Here is an 18,290-nt window from a genome sequence, read left to right as displayed (position 1 = left end):
TGCATAACACTGGAGGAAGTGTCCTTGTTTCCAGAGAGACGGCATAGCGAGAGGCTGCGCTTCTCCTTCCCCGAGACGGACGGGTGGACGGGTGGATGGATGGATGTGGCTTAGACCGGCTATAGTGAGATGAATCCCTGTATCGGTTACCCGGGTTCCTCTGTCACACCGGCTCACGCAAATCCATAAACTCATTCAGATGAATTAAAGTTTCCATCATAGCTCGCGAACGAGCAGCCGGCTTTACCGCAGTCTCTCAAACCAGTGATGACACAACTATGCGCGCGCGAAGCGCCTAATAATAATGTCGTCAATGTGTATGATGTGTTATTTGTATTTTACAATGAGTAAGGTTCAAGCATTCAAACCAAAAGATGAAATGAATCCACCTTCTCTCTCTGACGCAGCTCTGAGACGTCACGCCATGGCATCTTCAGCGCGCGCGCTCACAGCAGTCTACGCTCGAGAGCATGAACGGCGCGAGAGAAGCAGGTCAAACGGTTTACTAAGACGTGATGTGAGCTTTTCTTTCGCGTGCTGAATTCAGCTGTTAGGAGTAGTAGTCTCATCGTTCACCATTCTGCGTTCACAGGCGCGCTATTTCACACGTATCCTCTACTTCTTATGATCGGTTACTGTCGCTCCAATAAGCAAACAACAAAACTACATAGGCTACACAAAATAAACTCACAGGCGAGCATTGATTCAATAATGTGATAGTAGCATTAACGGTCCCTTTAATGAGTACCTTCACTTTTCACGCCTTCATTTTGTTTGCTTTCCACATACCTTACATATGAATGAACCAGACTTTAACACAATCAATGTGTCAGTTGGCAGTGCTCGATCACTGTGATCGCTTATTGGCTATTAATAGCATTGATTATGGGGATTGTGAGCGGTGACGTGCAGCAAAGGATAGTAAGGTGCCCCGTCAGCATTCACAGGATAGGACAGAGAGAGAGAGCGAGAGTGAGAGAGAGAGCGAGAGAGAGACAGTCAGAGAGAGAGAGAGAGAGTGTGAGAGAGAGAGAGAGACAGTCAGAGAGAGAGAGAGAGAGAGAGACAGAAGTTTTTGTCTCAAACTTCAGCTAAATTATTCAGTCAGAAATATATTTAGCAATCTTTTTTTTTGTACATGGATTGTGTTTACATTTATATATATATATATATATATATATATATATATATATATATATATAGGTATAGAGTCATTTATAGATATAAAGATACATTTGTGAATCCTTTTGTGAAAGGAAAAAGAAAAGAAAGATGGAGATGAGTTTGCCTGAGGGATCATATAACAAATGGTGCCATTGTAATTCAACTTTGTTTGGCAGGTCTAGTTCATATGTGGCAATCTGAATCACCACGGCCGGTTCTTCACCCAACACGTTGATGGAATATATATGTACATGATAACAATAAACCTAACTTTAACTTTATCTACAGCCATGCCGGTCCTCTCTCCCTGTGCGTGTGTGTGTGTGTGTGTGTGTGTGTGTGTGTGTGTGTCTGTGTGTGTGTGTTCACTCCAAGGATAATGCAAACGAGTTGGCTCAAATATTGATAGGGAAAACATTGGTAGGCATGTCCGTACCATCCCCAAGCAGACCTTCTAAAGGGTTGTGAGGTTGTTGCAGAGGGGATAAACACAGTGGCGTAGGGAAACAGGAAACAGGTCTACACGCCACATTATAAACTGTTGGGGAAGCTGCACACTGGATGGGGACATGGACCTTTAAAGCTTTGTAGCCCACGTTAAAACGAAGAAGGAGAAAGAGAAGAAGAAGAAGAAGGAGAAGAAGAAGAAGAATGGTGTACGAAGCAGCAGCAAAAAGTAATCTTGAAAAATTAGATAGACAATAGAGAGCCATATGATTTAGCTTGGGAGCAGTCTAAACCACACCCATAATGCATTGCTGGTGGAATCCAGGGAACTGGCGTTACATCTGAGGAGAACTAAGTTAGCACTATCACACTGGATTAGAATTCAGGGTGGACTCAACATAAATATAGCATCGACTGTCCTGGGAGTACTTGACATTCTCTGGTAAAAGCTCTGGGTAGCAGCATTCCTCCATGGATACTTCCACAACCCAAGGTAAATCTAGAGATATTACAAAAGAGGAGATAATGGACTGAGAGGAAGTTTAACATTGGCTACTTAGTTCAAGATTACCTGAAGAAAAACTATTGTAAGTATCTCAATATTTGTACAGATGGATCAAAACACTCAGATAATAATCATGTAGGAGGGCATATACATTCCAGAAAATAAAGTAAAGCCATATAAGTTGAATGATTTTTTACGGAAACCATACTGGTGTTTGTAAAGAATTGAATTAGACTCGACATGAAACATAATCCTTTTTTGTACAATTTGTTCGAGTATTTTTGAAAAACAAGGCAATATAGATATGGGTCTATAGTTGTTAAAACAACATGGGTTTTCTGCTTCAAACAAAGGAATATCTTTGGCAATTTTTAAATCTTCTGGCACAACAGCTGTTTTCAAAGACAAGGTGAAGATGTGAACAAGTGGCTGCAATATTGACTGTTTCACCTGTTTGACAAGAAATGCAGAAATGTTGTCATGGCCAGCCGAAGATATTTTGAGATCATCAATTATATCACTTATTTCTTGAATTTAATAGGGACATTTGTTGGAATAAAATCCAAACAGGTAAACACAGCCGAACTGACAGCAATAATCATCAGTCTTCAGTGGGTGGAGGAGGTTAAACCAATGTTAGGAACAAATCTAAATGACTATTCTATGCATTTTATAATTAGTTAACGTTCCCTCGTGTCTTCTATCAAATGTTTAAATTGTGTCCTCTAGTTACTCTGTGTGAACTTTCATTGACGCTGACATTGGATACCACAGATGTTTTGTCTATAGAGGAGATAGCTGCTGCAGAGGAGAGTGCTTCAGCTTGCTTTCCTGAATAGACGCCAGGACTGGCGCCTTCTGATTTGCGATAATTGTGAATCTTGAACTAGGTACAAATTGTCCAAAGTGTTGTTCAAGTGCTGTGATAACCAACGCCACATGCGCGGATGTTTTCTCTTGTGACAATCTTTGTTATCGTAAATTACACTGTGCGAACATTACATGTACTCTTCAAGTATACAACCTTGAAGTTCAGTGTTTACAACTCGGGCAGCCTTGATGCATATACTCTGTGTGTGAATCAATTCTGTTCCATTCTCTTACAAAGAATAAATGTCCATATGATTCATGATTTTACACCGGTCTTGAGTGAAATTTTTCTAACAACCAATGAAAGTAGTTATATATTCAGATTCTGCAGCTGCAATACAAAGCATACAATCTTGTCAAACAGTTTGAGAGGATCTTCTAACTGAAGTTTATTTCATTATTGAACTTACAATTAGGAATAGATGGAAATGAGGTTGCAGATAAACTTGACAAAAGAGCATTAAACAAAAATGATTTGTTTTGGGAGGTCAGAAGCAAAATCAGTAATACAGCACGGAATTATTACATCTTGGCAGGAAATTTGGAATAATTACAATAAAGGTAGACATTATAACAAAAGTCAGACGTCAGTCAGAGTGAGAAGTGATGAGAAGTAAATGTAGGAAAGAAGAAGACATTTTCTGTAGATTACGGTTAGGACATACAGGACTCAATGACACAGTATACATCATGAAAAAGTTTACACAGTGGGATAAATGTGAGATATGCAACTGTAAAGAAACTGTTGAACATGTGCTGATAGAGTGGAGGAAGTTCAGTGTGGAAACAGAAAGACGGAAGAGAGTGGAGCATCAAAGGACTGTTAGAGATAGGGGACAAACAAGTTCAGGTTAAAAGCTTTAAGCTTTTTAAAAAATATATAAATAAGAACATTATTATTGTGTTTGAGTGACAACTGTCATAGTGTCATGATGTTACACACTCCGGTACAGTAGGTGGCGACATGCACCTTAAACGTTGGTTTATAGTCCGCTGATAAACTGAAAAAAAAGAAGAAGAAAAAAAAAGAAGTCAAACGTCAAACTGCGCCTTCCCGCGAGCCGTAGCGAGGAGCAGGTTAGGCCCAACCCACTAGAGACGCGGTTGCTAGAGTGCACGCCGCAAATCAATATCTTTGTGATAAATTCCCCTCTAACAAAACCCACCCTGCAGTAAGAAATAAATAACATGCCTTTGCCTCTGCAAGTGTTTAACTTTCAGGTAAGTCTTAACGATCGCTATTTTTTGTCATTTCTAACCTGTCAATATTTCTGAAAACTGGCCGTAAGTGGCGTAACCTTAGCTAATGTTAGCAGTTAGCTTGCTAGTTTAAGCTAAATAAACGTAGCTCCGGTTCAGTTCATGATTAAATATCAGAATTTAAGACTACGCAAGACCAGCATCATGCGTTCGTTATGTTTTATAATGCGTATGAATCATCTACGAAGCAATATTTCGTTTAATTAAATCACTAATTTAAAGAATTTGCTAGCGTTTGGCATTTGTTGTCAAAGGTAGCGTTACTGTCATTCCCTAACGTTACAGTGCGAACGAAGTGAAGACAACCGCAAGAAAAAGACACAATCACCGTTACTGCCGGAAGCTGATCTATTAAATGTTAAGTGTTAAATGTATGCACGTTTGCCAGTAAAACAGTTGAATTCGAGAGATTGTTTTAATCGAGTTGGGAAGTGCAGGCTAACCACTGACTGAAGGCCTCCATTGACTTAACGTGGTGACGATATCAGTGTTAACGGTACACTGGCAAAACAACAAGGCTAACCAGTAGTCCGTATAGCTCTTACTGATGCACAGACATCTTAAGTTCGGTTCTTCACCAAAACAAAGCACAACATAGACTGAAGAGCAGCTTGTGTTTATCATTGCATCATAAACTAGCACTGCAAGCCAACTTCCTGTTATTAGCAGTTTGTCCCATTAGCTCTACATCGTAGCTAGCACAACGCTCAAGAAGACCTGAGCTGAAGTCCTACAATGACGGCGATTTTAATGGTTTTAGTCTCAAATGCGCAATACAAGTCCAAGTAGCCTGCATGCTAACGTTAAATCAGAAGTGCTGCATCAAATCTAGACGTGGTTGTGTATTCTGTTCCAGTATAATATTGGATTATGCGTTGTACTTCAAGACTCTTGTTAGATCTAAAATATCTTTTCTTTTTTTAAATATCTTTTTGGTGTTTTAACTTTTGGCTGTTATTTACATTTCATATGAGTCGCGCTGTGATGTGACATTCATTAAATGAGCCTATCCCTTTGATTACATTCTGACTTGGTAGGGGGAATGTTATCCTACTTCTGATTATGTCTTTGTTGTGTACTTTGCCATTTCTATGTTATTCTAATCTCTGCTAAACTGTAAAAACTGTAGAACTGACTGAAGCGCATTCTGAAGTACCAGTGATGTCTGAAGCTTCGGACGCCGTCAGTCTCGTGGTATTCTTCATTTAACACAAGCTTGGACACAATGTATTGATACAGTGCACTTCACCAGAGTGAAAGAAGCTTCGGTATCACGCCCATCTCTAATGAGCCTTACACACGTGGCTTTACATGTGATAACACATACAGTACTAACTATTACTAACTGTACGACTTTTGCAAGAAGTTTATCTTCCCAATAGTAGCGTTCACTCAACATCAGCCTGGTAGCGTGTTGAAAAGCTAACAAAGCAAATGATAACATAGCGATTGTTGCATCTGTGGCAATGCCACACTACCTCTTCAGAATCCTGTATGCTCACTTTGCCTTGCTTGTTGCCAACCATGCATCCCATTAAGAACAAGGCTTACCTATTGTCAATCACTTTTGCCACCTGTTGAAATCATCATTAGAAATCACATTATATCCAAATGTGTCGAACATTTACAATACAATCAATTCTCACACATCCATTCCCCGATCTACCATTAGCAATGTGAAGCAGCTCTGTTCTATTACTGTAGGTATTCAGTAACAGTGGAGCACATCTCATTGCTTTAAGTTTAAAGCCCAGTGAACATTGTGATTTACCATCCAATGATTACAATCCCTGTGTAGAGCAAAGTGCTACTGAGCCATGCTAGCTCACTCTATGATCAGCTCCTGGCTCTCAAATGAGGTTTGTTGTTGAGGTTCACAAGCCAGCATCAACATTAGCTACAGACGTTCAGCCGTAGCTCCGCTGCTGGATCGCGCTGCAGCACACCGTTTGCTGTGCTTGTTGTGTTTATTAATGCTTTTTCATGCTGAATGAGTATTTCCAAGATACTAATAAGCATAAATCTGTTAAACACAAGATTTAAAGTGGTGCTTTGGTGTGATTCTTTGTGGAGAAGCTCCGTTTTACAGATCTGGCAATTAAATCAACTAATCGATGAGTTGACAGAATGTTGTGAGTGTTGACTACGGATTGGTCGAGAACAGTCCTAACCTGGAAATCTGACTCTAGTCGTCATGAAACATTTCTATTACAGTTCTAGTATTTTTTTAAATGTATTTCCGCTATAATGTGGATCATGTGTTGCATTGTGATTTCTGCTAACCTCTGTGTCTGGTGTGTTTCTCTCAGGGGTCTGTGGAGCCCATGCAGATAGACGCAGACCCCCAGGAGGACCAGCAGAATGCTCCGGACACCAATTACATAGTGGAGAACCCAACACTGGTACTGACCTGATAGACTCTAATATATACACACACACACACACTAACCCATGGTGGCATACAATGTAACAGTTTGCTAAATACAATTATTTGCATGAATCTGTTGTTTAGTTTCACTTTACTGTACTGCCATACGTTGTTCTCATAATTGTAGGTAAGATGGTGCGGTCTGCACACCAGTGCTCCTGTAAAGGAGATACAGCCTTGAAGTAATGTTCCCCATGAACACATAACATTAAGTCCATCATAGCCTCTTGCCTTGTCGCAGGTTAGATGTGCAATGATTTATGGTCATCATTATTCTTTAACTTGATTACCAGTGCTTGGCGAATGTTTGTCTTATGTGCAACACATAAAACAACTAGAAAGTTAAACTCAGTAGAGTGCAGACCTCCTCCAGGTGAGTCTGCAAAGACCACTGCTGTAATGTGTGATTGAATGAAAACAAGCAGAGCTGTGGAGCCTCGTCAAACACACTTCATTCAAACTAAGAAACAAATGTTATACAAGCATCGGGCTCAAAGTGCTCGCACACGGCACTTCACACACAAAGGTAAACTCACCACACTGATGTGCAGCAGTGTGTGTACAAGTAGTTCTGTTAGCGGTTAGCGGCTAGCTAAACACAACGACCAAAACAGTGTGCAAACTTGTTTCTCTGGTCTCAGCTCTGTAGCACTAGCTGATACACAGCTGAGACCACTAGGAGGCCTGTTAGGAGTCACTAGCTGATACACAGCTGAGACCACTAGGAGGCCTGTTAGGAGTCACTAGCTGATACACAGCTGAGACCACTAGGAGGCCTGTTAGGAGTCACTAGCTGATACACGGCTGAGACCACTAGGAGGCCTGTTAGGAGTCACTAGCTGATACACAGCTGAGACCACTAGGAGGCCTGTTAGGAGTCACTAGCTGATACACAGCTGAGACCACTCGGAGGCTTGTTAGGAGTCACTAGCTGATACACAGCTGAGACCACTAGGAGGCCTGTTAGGAGTCACTAGCTGATACACAGCTGAGACCACTAGGAGGCCTGTTAGGAGTCACTAGCTGATACACAGCTGAGACCACTCGGAGGCTTGTTAGGAGTCACTAGCTGATACACAGCTGAGACCACTAGGAGGCCTGTTAGGAGTCACTAGCTGATACACAGCTGAGACCACTAGGAGGCCTGTTAGGAGTCACTAGCTGATACACAGCTGAGACCACTAGGAGGCCTGTTAGGAGTCACTAGCTGATACACAGCTGAGACCACTAGGAGGCCTGTTAGGAGTCACTAGCTGATACACAGCTGAGACCACTAGGAGGCCTGTTAGGAGTCACTAGCTGATACACAGCTGAGACCACTAGGAGGCTTGTTAGGAGTCACTAGCTGAGTAGTGAGGGACGAGTCAGCAGGCAGTCAGTGGCAGAATAAAACAGGGAGTCACTAACTATGAGAGCTCCTTGAGCATGCAGCTCTAAAGGGACATCTAATATATTCTGCAGTTTGCTGATTAGCTCTGGACAGACAGAGGCTCACACTCACTCAGTCACGGACACACACACACACACACACACACACACAGACCAAACACATAACCTCTCTCCAGGCTCAGGCCTGGCAGAGGTAAAACCTTTGAACAACAGCCTAGTACATGAAAACTACCATAAGTCTAATGGAGCACCTAACCCAAATATGCTAAACACAATGGAGATACTATGACTCATTTCAATGTGACATGATTATGTGAGAGCAGCAGGTTTCGCACTGTTAATAAGACCTCTCTTTGTGTGTAGGACCTGGAGCAGTATGCCACCAGCTACAGTGGATTAATGCGCATTGAGAGGCTTCAGTTCATCGCTGAGCACTGCCCTCAGCTCCGGGTGGAAGCCCTGAAGATGGCCCTCACCTTCGTCCAGAGGACCTTCAATGTCGACACTTATGAGGAGATCCACCGCAAACTCACAGAGGCCTCACGGTATTCTACTCAATGACCCTGTGGCATAAGAACTCTTTTGAAGAGAGTAGTGTACTCTTACCAAAGAGGTTGTTGGTTTCTTAGCACTCTGTGAACCCAACATGTACATTCTTGCCTTTTACACTACAGGAGCTTAACATCCTGTAGTTAGTTGTGTAGCCCTGCTTTTGTGTTTCCTGTTCTGTGCGTACCTGGTTCCACACATTTTAATTCACCCACTCCACCTAATTCAAGTGGACTGATTCCTCTGACATCGAAACAGCAGTTTCTTGCTTAAAAAGTAGTCGACGAATAAGTGCAGCGATCAGCCAATCAGAGCCAGCAGGGGGACCAATGCCGATGTCAAGCCGTTTTCAAGCAGCTGTCAAGTGTTTTCAGCTGTGCCCAGAACTGAGGGATGATAACAACAACAATGGAGACTGACGCTGCTATCGACACTGTCGTTCTGCTACCAGATGCTGGGTTGAGACGCAGCTTCTTTTTCCTTTTGTTAGCGTATCACGGTCCCTCTCCTCTACTCTTCTCCAGTCTTCCTCATTTGTGTCTGTAACCGTGACATTCAGCTCTGGCTTCCACTTCCTTACAACATGTTGTGAATCTTCAATCAGTCAATCTTCAACCCTAAAGTAATCCAAAACATTTCCACCAATCCTCCAGACTCTCTCAGGGAGAAAAAGTGACATTAGATACAGGCGGAAAGGTTAGTCTCTGGTGATTGGTTAGCAAAAATCTACCCCCCCCTCCCATGGAAATGGATGAGAGTGGAGGTAATGTCAGACTGAAGATGGTAACGGAGTGAAACCAGTTGACGATTGTTGTCTGACATCAGGAGGCACTTTGCCCTCCTGCACCTGCTCAGGAGGTGCTACTACATCAGAGTTCAGGGAAGCAAAAGCTCATCAGCACTACGGCAGGTGACGCAGGACTTGTTTGTCTAGCGGCCAGCAGCTAATGGTCCTGGTATCGTCATTTGTTAGTGTCACCTCCTAGTCCTGAACCCGTCTGCCTGTCTCGTGTACTCTCTTCTGTCAACCTCCTGCTGCTTGTCGGCCCTTCTGTTCATTTGATAATACTTTAGTTTAGATGTTATCTCTGTCTTTATTTTTCAGTCCAAGCGAATGTTGAAGCTGAGTTTATATAGTTTGTTTATTTATACAAGCTTAGTTTATATTGTTTATTTATTTAAACTTAATTAATATTGTCACATACAGCAATATCAACTGCTATTAACACCGAGCTCAGCGCTGTGAAAGCGGTTAAATCATGAGAACGGTAGCCTGTGTGCTGGAGAAGCCACAGTGTACTGGTGAATATGTCACCGTTTCACTCATTTTGTCAACATCTAATGTAACGGATGTTTGTTGTTGTTTTGTTTAGGGAGGTGCAGGGTGTGCCGGACACGGTACCTGAAGGTGGTGGTGTTCCTCCTCCCCTGGACTCCGCCTGGGCCGAGTCCACTAGGAAAAAGGCTCTGCTCAAACTGGAGAAACTGGACACTGATCTCAAGAACTACAAGGGAAACTCCATTAAAGAGAGCATCAGGTATGAAGGCACACGCCATTGTTAGCGTCAATGTTCTTACTAGAGTTGCACCGATCGAACTCGGGACGTTTTTCAGCTGATCGGCCATGACAGCTGACTGGACTGTCAGTCTCGTATTTCTTGTATGTGACGCCGCTGCCTGAGCGACACAGACGGTAACATCACAGCCACACACAGATATGCTTCGGTGAGTGAAGGAGACATAAAGCTCACAAATTAGTCACATACAAGACACTTGACCCCAAAATTGCTCCTGCAGGCTATTCCTGCAGTGTATGAATGTTATAGTTCTGATGGGCAGGTGGTACCTTACATGGTAGCCCTGTCATCAGTGTGTGTGAATGATGACATGTGTTAAAGAGCTTTGAGTGGTCAGAAGACTAGAAAAGAGAGAAAGAAGTCCAGTTTATTTACCATTTAACCGTTCACAGTGACCGGCTCACAGACAGCACAGAGCTAAACCGCAATGATTATGGAGGTTACAATAACTTATATTATAATGCGTCCAACCTTCATGTAGTAAAAATGAGTATTGGGTGACGGTAAATTCTAACACTATTATGATGCAAGTGTAACTTTGTTTTCACAGCAACATATAATAGTTATCAAAGGGAGAATTATGACCTGTTTAAATACCTAACACTAGCTCTAAGCAGCTTCAATTACATCATTAAAACTACCAATGCCAAGATTTTAGTATTTAAAGTGACAGTGAGGAACTTTTAACTGGTTGTGAACCAGTCTCAGTGTAGTCCTCATCCTCTATCAGACCTCCATCAGTAAACCATCAGAGAGAAGATCATCTATTTCTATAGAGTTATTCTTAAAGCTCGTCATCGGAGCCACTGGGTCGGATTCTGGTGAAATCAGATGAAATCATGCAGGTTCACCAGAAACTCCAGCAGAGACCGGTCCACCGTAGACAGACCCAGATCCTTCAGCAGAGACCGGTCCACCGTGGACAGACCCAGATCCTCCAACAGAGACCGGTCCACCGTAGACAGACCCAGATCCTTCAGTAGAGACCGGTCCACCGTAGACAGACCCAGATCCTTCAGCAGAGACCGGTCCACCGTAGACAGACCCAGATCCTTCAGTAGAGACCGGTCAACCGTAGACAGACCCAGATCCTTCAGTAGAGACCGGTCCACCGTAGACAGACCCAGATCCTTCAGTAGAGACCGGTCCACCGTAGACAGACCCAGATCCTTCAGTAGAGACCGGTCCACCGTAGACAGACCCAGATCCTTCAGCAGAGACCGGTCCACCGTAGACAGACCCAGATCCTTCAGTAGAGACCGGTCCACCGTAGACAGACCCAGATCCTTCAGTAGAGACCGGTCCACCGTAGACAGACCCAGATCCTTCAGTAGAGACCGGTCCACCGTAGACAGACCCAGATCCTTCAGTAGAGACCGGTCCACCGTAGACAGACCCAGATCCTTCAGTAGAGACCGGTCCACTGTAGACAGACCCAGATCCTTCAGTAGAGACCGGTCCACCGTAGACAGACCCAGATCCTTCAGTAGAGACCGGTCCACCGTAGACAGACCCAGATCCTTCAGTAGAGACCGGTCCACCGTAGACAGACCCAGATCCTTCAGTAGAGACCGGTCCACCGTAGACAGACCCAGATCCTTCAGTAGAGACCGGTCCACCGTAGACAGACCCAGATCCCTCAGTAGAGACCGGTCCACCGTAGACAGACCCAGATCCTTCAGTAGAGACCGGTCCACCGTAGACAGACCCAGATCCTTCAGTAGAGACCGGTCCACCGTAGACAGACCCAGATCCTTCAGTAGAGACCGGTCCACCGTAGACAGACCCAGATCCTTCAGTAGAGACCGGTCCACCGTAGACAGACCCAGATTCTTCAGTAGAGACCGGTCCACCGTAGACAGACCCAGATCCTTCAGTAGAGACCGGTCCACCGTAGACAGACCCAGATTCTTCAGTAGAGACCGGTCCACCGTAGACAGACCCAGGTCTGGCTAAATCATGATCAGGGCATCTCTAGCAAATTAACATTTCAACACCACACAGTACCTGGCCCTTAAGATCACCCATTAAAGACGCATCAAACAGCTGGTTTGTAACAAGAAGGTTCATGCTGATTCATTTTACCAGCTGGTTTCCTAGAAATGCTTGGAGAGGCGAGCTGACTACTGCCAGTGTTTTCTTCACGAGACCCTTATCCCTACATCTGCCACCTCTTTATCTTTACCTCCACAGGAGAGGACATGATGACTTGGGGGATCATTACCTGGACTGTGGAGACCTCAGCAACGCCCTCAAGTGCTACTCCCGAGCCAGAGACTACTGCACCAGTGCTAAGCACGTCATTAACATGTGTCTGAATGTCATCAAGGTACAGCACCATGTCCCACAACGTTTTCATGTGGCAGTAACCATTGTAACAGCTGCTGGTGGGAGTTCTAGATGCTTGCTATGTTTTGCTGTCATGTACTTTGTCTCTCATAACGGAAAACCAGCGTGGGGTAGAAACTCCTTTGTCAAATTCCTTCAACAATTTGACAAAGTATATGAAGGAGTAAACCCTGTCCTCTGTTCCCACAGGTTAGCGTTTACCTCCAGAACTGGTCCCATGTACTGAGCTACGTCAACAAAGCAGAATCCACACCAGAGATAGCCGAGGTGAGCAGAGGTCCCAGTGTCTGCACTCTGTTCACCTTACAGTCGCACAATGACACAGAGACGTAGTCTTGCACCCACTGTTCTAAACCAGGAAGAAGTTCTTCGCTAAGATGACAAATGCCTTTTAGATGATGATGTTTCTGTTTCTGTTTGTTTAGCAAAGAGGAGAGCGAGATAGCCAAAATCAAGCAGTCCTCACCAAATTAAAGTGCGCCGCAGGTAAGTCAGCATTATGCTCGTTTGGAAGATCAGCTGAGAAGAAGCTTCAAGTCTGTTCTTCTACTGTGGTATGAATAAAAGACAGGAACGGCTGTAAAGAGCTGTTCTCCATCATTTGTGGAGGGTCTGACCTGCTTTGTTGCTGTTTCAGGCCTGGCAGAGTTGGCCTCTCGGAAATATAAACCAGCTGCCAAGTGCTTCCTGCAGGCTTCCTTTGACCACTGTGACTGTCCAGAGGTGAGTGGTGCCATGGCGCTGCAACTTGACCCCACGCATTCAGTTCAACTGAAGCTGAAGTGATGCGTGTCAGTGGGGGGGGGGGCTGATACAGACAGACCGGCTTATTAAGAACCGGAGACTAGTGCTCCTGAAATGTACACGCATGGCAGATAGCAACTTGTGATTAAAAACTATTTTATATAGAAAAAATAAAGATAATAAAGCACCCTAGCTGTAGAGAAATGAACTGGGTGTTTTTCCGACTGCTGCTTCACACACTACCGTAGGCTGAAGTTTTAAACCACTAACACGTGTGTGTGTGTGTGTGTGTGTGTGTGTGTGTGTGTGTGTGTGTGTGTGTGTGTGTGTGTGTGTGTGTGTGTGTGTGTGTGTGTGTGTGTGTGTGTGTGTGTGTGTGTGTGTGTGTGTGTGTGTGTGTGTGTGTGTGTGTGTGTGGCAGCTCCTGTCGCCCAGTAACGTAGCTGTGTATGGAGGAATGTGTGCTTTGGCCACATTTGACAGACAGGAGCTCCAACGTAACGTCATCTCCAGCAGGTAGGAGGAGTTTAGTGAATGAAGACTGAAACATACAGTTCTGTGCAAACGTTTTAGGCAGGTGTGAAACAATTCTGTAAACTAAGAATGCTTTTAAAAATGGAAGTGTTAACAGTTTATTTTCATCAATTAACAAAATGCAGTGAATGAACAGAAGATAAATCTAAATCAGTATTTGGTGTGACCACCCTTTGCCTTCAAAACAGCACCAATTCTTGTAGGTACACTTGCACACAGTTTCTGAGGGAACTTGGCTGGTAGGTTGTTCCAAACATCCTGGAGAACTAACCACAGATCTCCTGTGGATGGAGGCTTCCTCAAATCCTTCTGTCTCTTCATGTAATCCCAGACAGACTGGATGATGTTGAGATCAGGGCTCTGCGGGGGCCCTACCATCACGTCCAGGACTTCTTGTTCTTCTTTACGCTGAAGATAGTTCTTAATGACGTTGGCTGTATGTTTGGAGTCGTTGTCCTGCTGCAGAATACATTTGGTGCCAATCACACGCCTCCCTGTTGGTATTGCATGATGGATAAGTATCTGCCTGTGTTTCTCAGCATTGAGGACAACATTAATCCTGACCAAAATCCAACTCCATTTGCAGAAATGCAGCCCCAAACTTGCAAGGACCCTCCACCATGCTTCACTGTTACCTGCAGACACTCATTATTGTACTGCTCTCCAGTCCTTCGGCGAACAAACTGCCTTCTTCGACAGCCACATATTCTCTGACTCATCAGTCCAGAGCACCTGCTGACATTTTTCTGCACCCCAGTTCCTGTGTTTCCGTGCATAGTAACTCATAATAACTCTTCCAGTAGATGGGTGTACCTGGGTCCTACTGGTTTGTGACAGTTCTGAGCTGATGGCACTGCTGGACGTCCTCTGCACTAAGTTTCCTTGGCCGACCACTGCCTCTACGATCCTAAACGTTGCCCTTTTCTTTGTGCTTCTTCAAAAGAGCTTGAACAGCACATCTTGAAACCCCAGTCTGCTGTGTAGTCTTTGTGTGGGACAGACCTTGCTGACCTCGGTCTTGTTGCTGTGCTCAGTCTTGGCATGGTGTATGACCTGCGACATGAAATCCTACAAAACCCCTGACTTTGTGCAAGTGTACCTAAACAAATTGATGCTGGTTTTAAGGCAAAGGGTAGTAACACCAAATATTGATTTGATTTAGATTTTTCTTTTTTTCGCTCACTTTGCATTTTGTAAATTCATCAAAATAAACAATTATTAATATTTTTCAAAACATTCTTAGTTTACAGCATTTTTTCACACCTGCCTAACATTTTGTACTGTATCTTGGTACATTTAATGACTAGTAGTCGATGGTAATACTCTTTTCTTTCTGTCCTCAGCTCCTTTAAGTTATTTCTAGAGTTGGAACCTCAGATCCGTGACATCATCTTCAAGTTCTACGAGTCCAAGTACGCGTCCTGTCTCAAGCTGCTGGATGAAATGAAGGTGAGAGACAGTGACTAGCTGTCACTGAAACGGCTTCAGTTTGAGACTGTGCTGAGGTTCTATGGCAACGTATTGTGTGATGATTTAGAGTGCATGTGCTGTGGTGTGTCCTCCAGGATAACCTCCTGTTGGACATGTACCTGGCCCCACACGTCAAGACGCTGTACAGCCAGATCAGGAACAGAGCCCTCATCCAGGTGAGTTTACACTGTTCATGCATTCAGGCGTGATGTTGTCTGTCCGTCTCTCAGGGACATTTGGAGGCTTTTTTGGTTTAAATTTGGCACTAACATCCACTTAGACTCAAAAACCTGTAACGGCTGTATGAGAGCACTGCAGAGCGGCAGCTGTGAGCGAACCAGTGGGGCACGCTCACATGCACTAACATGCACTATAAGGCAATGTGGACAGAGCACAGAGAACACACTGAGGGAGAGAGACGTGATCCTGTGGTCAGGGAGACGTTCCTCCTCTAGATCTTCACAGAGATGATAGTCGTTTGATATTCATGCTCTGAATGTCAAATAGAGAACCTTTAAATCCCAAGGTAACAAAGTAACTCGTGTCTGACAGTTGTGTGTGTGCGCATGTGTTCAGTATTTCAGCCCCTACGTGTCAGCAGACATGACTAAGATGGCTCAGGCCTTCAACACCACAGTAGCAGCTCTGGAGGACGAGCTCACCCAGCTCATACTGGAGGGGCTCATCAACGCTCGCATCGACTCCCACAGCAAGGTGAAACACACACACAGACAAGAAAATGTTGAAGCGCGTAATGTGTCATTTGGAGCATTCTGAACGGGGCCTCTGACTTGTTATAGATCCTGTATGCGAGGGATGTGGACCAGAGGAGCACCACGTTTGAGAAGTCCATTCACATGGGCAAAGAGTTCCAGAGACGAGCCAAAGCCATGATCCTCCGAGCTGCTGTGCTGCGCAACCAGATCCACGTCAAGGTAGGAAACCTGTGTCTTCTGATGCATTCAGCTTAGCAGGAGCTAAATATGAAACCAGCCTGCCAGAGAACTGGGTTAACCATCATGTGAGAATGCTCACACTGGGTGGTCTCAACCATGCAAATGAAATGTATGTTGCATTACACGACTCACTGCATCAATACTGGGAGATTACACTGTAGTATACCTCACAGACATTCAGACCCATTGAAGTCCAAGCAGTACTCTGGTGTATTTGCATGTATTTGGACATGACGACGCCTTAGTTTCGACTTGTTTAAACCTAATGATGAAAAGTCTGGACTGGTTTTCAAGAGACTCAATATCCCTCCATGAGCAAGCACTGACAGAGAACGCATGCTTCTGACTTTAGTTCTTGTTCTTGGACTCATTTACAGCTATTAGAACACAGGCTGCCGGTCTTCTCCACATGCTATCATTTGTACACAGAATCCGAGAAGTGAAGGTTATTTTGTGTCTAACACGGCGCCTCACTCGTGTCCTCTTCTCAGTCTCCACCCAGAGAAGGCAGCCAGGGGGAGCTGACACCAGCCAACAGCCAGACCAGGATGAGCACCAACATGTGAGGAGGGCGTCCTCTTCAGGGTCTGACAACAGCCGCAGACTGGAGGGAAGGGTCACCATGTCATCCGTCAACACATCCCCCAGCCCCGCCCACTTCCTGTTTATCTGCTAAGGACAGAAACAGCCCACAATATAAAGACTTTAATGTTCTGAATCCCCATCAGGTGAAATGGGAAGGTCCTCTGTTAGTGTGATGATGTGGATGTTGTGATGAAAGCTCAGCACTTCAGCTGTACGTTACTGGTAGGAGATGCACTTTGCTCTGCTTACACATGATGGAGGCCTCACTAACAGAAACCAGATTTTAAAATAAAAAGACCTACCTGACATACACTCACTGGTTGTTTCTATGCAGCAGCTCTGTTGTCTCCCAGTGGCTGGACCGTACCGAGTCACTGTTTGGATGTGATGTGTGCTTGAACTAAAAGGAGCTGTTTCTCCGTCAGCCTCTACTAGCTGCAGGTTTAAAATGACACTCTGTAGGATCGAGTGGTGACGCTGCAGATCACAGCCAACCTCACTGCGGTGGCCTTCAGGTAGCGTACCAGCGTGGAAGTCTCTCTAGAGTCAGTGTTTGGTTTGTCCCTTCTGGGCTACTGTAGAAACATGGTGGTGTAACAGGGCGGACGCTGTAAAGAGTAAAGAGTCCCTATTTAGATATGAAGGGCTCATTCTAACATAACGAAAACACAATTGTTAGTTTCAGATCATTATACACTAATGAAAGTATAGTTATTAATATTATATTTAATTTCTGCTGATTGATTCACAGAAATCCTCCACACTGGCCCTTTAATGTTTAAACTGTTGTGGAATGAAACCCTGTTAAACCCTGCTGCTGTTTCTAAGCGGTTGTAGAAATCACCTACAGGTCACGAGATAGTAAAGTAATGATCTATCTAGACGTCACTACATCGGAGGTTTGACTTGAATCTGCAGACCTGGTTTGACAGACATTTAAAGGGGACATATGATGAAAGACTCCCGAACATTTGTGTATCTGAATCGGCTGCCAACCCACAAACTGAAATATGACAATCCAGGCCCAGTGCTGCGACGCCAGTCCAACATAGCCAGGTTATATCTCGGTTATCTGGCTTCACTAACCCGAACAACCAGATCCCTCTAAACGGACCTACGAAGCTGGTTATCAACTCAGTAAATCAACCAGGGTTTCTCCATCTGGCTGTCAGCATGTTAGCATAAAAGGGGGCGGTGTTTGCAGCATCTGACCAATCACAAAGCAGCACGAGTCTGCTGTCAGCGGAGCGGGATATTTCACAAACAAAGAGAAAACTAGGATATCAGCTGATTGATGACCCCTGATGACCCTCAGCTGATTGATGACAGTTTAAACTGACAAATGCATGAAGGACATCAAGAAATCACTGCCTGACATGTAAATCCTTTCTGTATCCGTCACTTTAAACTGTTGCTTTAGTCTGGATCATGACTTTAACTTCTTATCTGTGTAATATCTAATG

The 18,290-nt window shown here is 44.3% G+C and overlaps 1 protein-coding gene across 2 annotated transcripts; it reads left to right on the top strand.

Annotated features, from left to right (window-relative positions):
* Positions 1–4,049: 4,049 nt before the first annotated feature.
* Positions 4,050–17,134, top strand: gps1 (G protein pathway suppressor 1). 2 transcript variants are annotated; one of them, XM_079177950.1, is made up of 15 exons: positions 4,053–4,207; positions 5,376–5,440; positions 6,556–6,648; positions 8,427–8,608; positions 9,986–10,150; positions 12,383–12,518; positions 12,728–12,805; positions 12,964–13,024; positions 13,176–13,261; positions 13,704–13,798; positions 15,160–15,265; positions 15,382–15,462; positions 15,863–16,000; positions 16,087–16,221; positions 16,734–17,134. In XM_079177950.1, the coding sequence occupies exons 2-15, from the start codon at positions 5,408–5,410 to the stop codon at positions 16,806–16,808; spliced, it is 1,464 nt and encodes a 487-aa protein (XP_079034076.1). In that variant the 5' UTR covers positions 4,053–4,207; positions 5,376–5,407; the 3' UTR covers positions 16,809–17,134. The 2 variants fall into 2 exon arrangements, with proteins under 2 accessions (XP_079034075.1, XP_079034076.1); XM_079177949.1 differs by lacking the exon at positions 5,376–5,440 and having other exon boundaries at positions 4,050–4,207.
* The last annotated feature ends 1,156 nt before the right edge of the window (positions 17,135–18,290 follow it).

Source organism: Pholis gunnellus (genome assembly GCF_910591455.1).
Source record: "Pholis gunnellus genome assembly, chromosome: 17".
Lineage (NCBI taxonomy): Eukaryota > Metazoa > Chordata > Actinopteri > Perciformes > Pholidae > Pholis > Pholis gunnellus.
The sequence above is the reverse complement of the archived record's forward strand: the minus strand, read 5'-3'. Positions and strand labels throughout refer to the sequence as shown.

Bases quoted from the DNA above. Each gene is read 5' to 3' on its own strand.
- gps1 (XM_079177949.1), top strand. From the start codon at position 4,175: ATGCCTTTGCCTCTGCAAGTGTTTAACTTTCAG. The intron at 12,806-12,963 runs GTGAGCAGAGGT...CTGTTTGTTTAG, and splicing joins CCACACCAGAGATAGCCGAG to CAAAGAGGAGAGCGAGATAG. The intron at 13,025-13,175 runs GTAAGTCAGCAT...TTGCTGTTTCAG, and splicing joins CAAATTAAAGTGCGCCGCAG to GCCTGGCAGAGTTGGCCTCT.